Raw genomic sequence first — 3,388 nt, 5'->3', positions numbered from 1 at the left:
AAATAAAAAGAAAGAAAAGAAAATGAAAAAGAAGGGAAATATTAAAAATGTCAAATTAAAGAATATAGAAACTAATTTATCAAAAAACTTTAATAATATTTAATAATTTTTTGATAAATTAGTTTCTATATTCTTTAATTTGACATTTTTAATATTTCCCTTCTTTTTCATTTTCTTTTCTTTCTTTTTATTTAATTCTGGCATTGAAATTCTCAATGTAGGGGAGCTCACCATGACAGGATAACTTTTACTTTATATATGTAGTGTGTTTGCTCTGAGGAAGGCTCAAAAATGAGTCGAAACATGTAAGCGCGTTTAGTGAATAAAGAAGTTTCACTCTTTATAAGTGTATTATTTGCGCGACGTCTTCTGCGCCCGACTCCTCCACTGTTAAAAATGTATATAATCACGAGCATCCTTTACATGTAAATGAAGCTGGTGGTTATGTACGAAATTAAAAGTAATGAATGATTTAACTGAAAATTAAGTTACAGTAGTTACTTAAATGTAATGAACGTGTACATTAAATTTATGAAATTTAATGTACTTTTAATAAAATTTTATGTACATATACATAAATGTTCTTTTTAGTTACAAATACATTAAATTTAATGTAATGTCATGAAATTAAATTCAAATTAAATTCAATTATGTAACTTAAAAGTTAATGAAATTTAAGAACATTTCTAACAGTATAGTGTTCTCTCTCTCTCTCTCTCTCTCTCCTTACTCTTTCCAATTCTTTGATTATTTTTTATATCATACGTGGATACATTATAACATATGATATGTTTGTTATTTGTGCATTAAGCTTTCTTCTTTATAATAATTTTTGTAATTTTTTTAACCATTACGAAATACATGTTTCTTAACAAATATAATAAACGAAAACAAAAATACCGTGGGGGTCATCAAAGTCACCAATGACATGCGTGGCGTAATAGTCAATTAATTTAAAATTAGCCCGACACGGAATATGTTAGTAATAAAACATTTTTGATATTATTATGTAACATAATTATTTCTTTTGCAGGATCTGCAAATCATCCACAATTAATCACGCATCCCACAGTAATCGGCTCGGCGCCGAAGCAAACCAAGTCAAAGAAGCGGCCAAAAGCAGGTACGGGAAACCCAAACAGTCCAGAGTCAGAGGGCGGCGCGGTAGTGATGGTAAGGCGAAAACCATCGGTGAAGAAACCGCCCGCTAAACCGCGCGGTGCTCAACCCCCAAACCAAGAGATTCCACAGGGAGCAGAAGGTGCCGATGGCAATTTACCGACTAGCCCGTATGATAGCGCGAGCCTTTACAGTAACGCCTTACCCTTGGTGGCTCACACTGCGACAGCGAAACAGCCGCCACCGTATGAGGATTGCATCAAAAGCCAATCGATGCAAGGTTTGCAACAACTCGGCTTAGATACCTTCACCAGCAACTACGGGCTGCCATTTCACGACCAACTCTTAGCGCCGCATCAGCGGCAGCAACAAGGCATGGTAAACACATTGTCGCCGCCGTATAGTAATCAATCGCCACCGCACTCGGTGCAGTCCAACATGACTCTTTCCCCGCAAGCAAGCTACATGGGTTCGCCGTCGCCGGCGAAAAATAGACCGTCGTTGCCCACTTCGCCAACTCATATCGCTGCCATGCGGCAGGCGACGCATCAGAAACATGGCAGCATGCCACCAGTGGGCTTTGACTTCGAGAATTTACCGTATTCCTCGAGCCAACAGCAACAACAACAACAGCAAATGCAACAAACGCAGCAACAGATCCAACAGCAGCAGCAGCAGCAGCAACAACAGCCGCAGCCGCAGCAGAGCACGCAACAGCAGCAACAGCAGCAGCAACAGCAGCAACAACAAACGCAACAATACTATCAGTACTTGACGCCGCCGTCCCATCATTCCGGACCCGATGTTACGCCACAGCATCTCATGCAAGCGCCCGAGAGTTTTCCGACGCCATCGCCGGATAGCCCTGGTCATTGGTCTTCGAGCTCGCCCCGATCGAACAGCGACTGGTCGGATTGCATGGCCTCGCCTACGAACGCCTACGGTGCCGGCGGCGCTCACCAAAGCAACAAAGGTTCTGAAGCGATCTACATATGAGGCCGATAGTATGATATTTTCTTCCTCATGCAAATAAGTCATGAAAAGAAAATAAAGTAGAAAGTTATATGAACTGTGATTAGCTCGTCGAATTTAAGCGTCTAGACGTCGAAAAGGACGAAGAAAAACGTTAACAACGAAGAGCTCTTCCGTAATGGATCAGTGGCAAGAAGGTATTTTTATTTTTCTTTTGTTTATTTTTGTGTATGTGTGTGTATATCGGAAGAGCTACTACGGTAAAAAATGCATTCTCGCCGCGATTATTATATATTAATAGATATCAGTGTTGAGAATGAATAACAAAAGAGTTTTGCAGTTATACATTTGTTATTTTTTATGCATTATTTATATTACTAAATATAAATCCATTTTTAATTATTGATTATATTTATTAATCAGGTCAATACATTTTATTTAACACTGATACATATGAATATATACGAACGAATATATATGTATATTGTGTGTATAAGTGAAAGAGTTTCATAATCAGAAATGTTATAAAATTAACGCTAAACTATACGCTATTCGTGATTCGAGTTTCGCAGTTCCGTTAAACTGATGAATAGAGACAGATTTGTCGTCGTTTTTCACACATGCCGAATAATTATTTGCAAATTAAAGTACACAAACCATTACGAATTGTCAATTCATGTTAGTTCGTGTATAGAGCTACTATTACGAGCAATAAATTGTTAATAATATGTAAGTTTAATATTTGCAAACAATAAATACCTCTGAATCTATTATGAAGCATAAAAGACGAATCACGAATCCCGTACAGTCTGGCGTTAGCTTTAAACTTACTCAAATTACAAAACCGATCGTGCCTCTCTAATATGACGGTAATGTTTAGGAAAGTTACAAGAATCGCACAACTTATAAAAAGTAGTTGATAATGGCCTTCCAAATGTTTATAGCAGAATTATATAATGAATTACGTACAGAGAATTTGACTAATCATATATTAATATATGTATTTGTAGTATATTTTTGATATCTATCGAATTTTATTGTCGCGGCGTCATACACAGCTCAATGAATAAACGGTGCCTTCGACTTGCCAATGTGAAGACCTCTGATGGACAATAATAAGTAAGGGAACGAGACCTTACTACTCTATAATAATTGTACATACTACAATAGATTTATCATTCGCGTTGCTGTGTCTGTTATTCCACGGAGACAACTACATATAGCATGTAATTAATGTGCAGTACACTATTTAATTCAATTGCATATGAATTCCCTCATTTTTCTTTTTCCTTGTTGT

At 37.0% G+C, this 3,388-nt stretch overlaps 1 protein-coding gene across 2 annotated transcripts in view; it reads left to right on the top strand.

Moving 5' to 3' along the window:
- The window catches only part of N (neurogenic locus Notch protein), a 297,648-nt gene extending 295,282 nt beyond the window's left edge, over positions 1–2,366 (top strand). For both annotated transcript variants that reach the window (XM_018510747.1, XM_018510748.1), the window contains one exon: positions 1,034–2,366. In XM_018510747.1, coding sequence (XP_018366249.1) covers positions 1,034–2,115 — 1,082 coding nt within the window. In that variant the 3' untranslated portion in view covers positions 2,116–2,366. The remainder of the gene's footprint in view (positions 1–1,033) is intronic.
- The last annotated feature ends 1,022 nt before the right edge of the window (positions 2,367–3,388 follow it).

The sequence above is a fragment of the Trachymyrmex cornetzi genome, unplaced genomic scaffold (genome assembly GCF_001594075.2).
Source record: "Trachymyrmex cornetzi isolate Tcor2-1 unplaced genomic scaffold, Tcor1.1 scaffold35, whole genome shotgun sequence".
Classification (NCBI taxonomy): Eukaryota; Metazoa; Arthropoda; class Insecta; order Hymenoptera; family Formicidae; genus Trachymyrmex; species Trachymyrmex cornetzi.
Note: the sequence above shows the minus strand (reverse complement) of the source record. Positions and strands in the feature narration are given on the sequence as shown.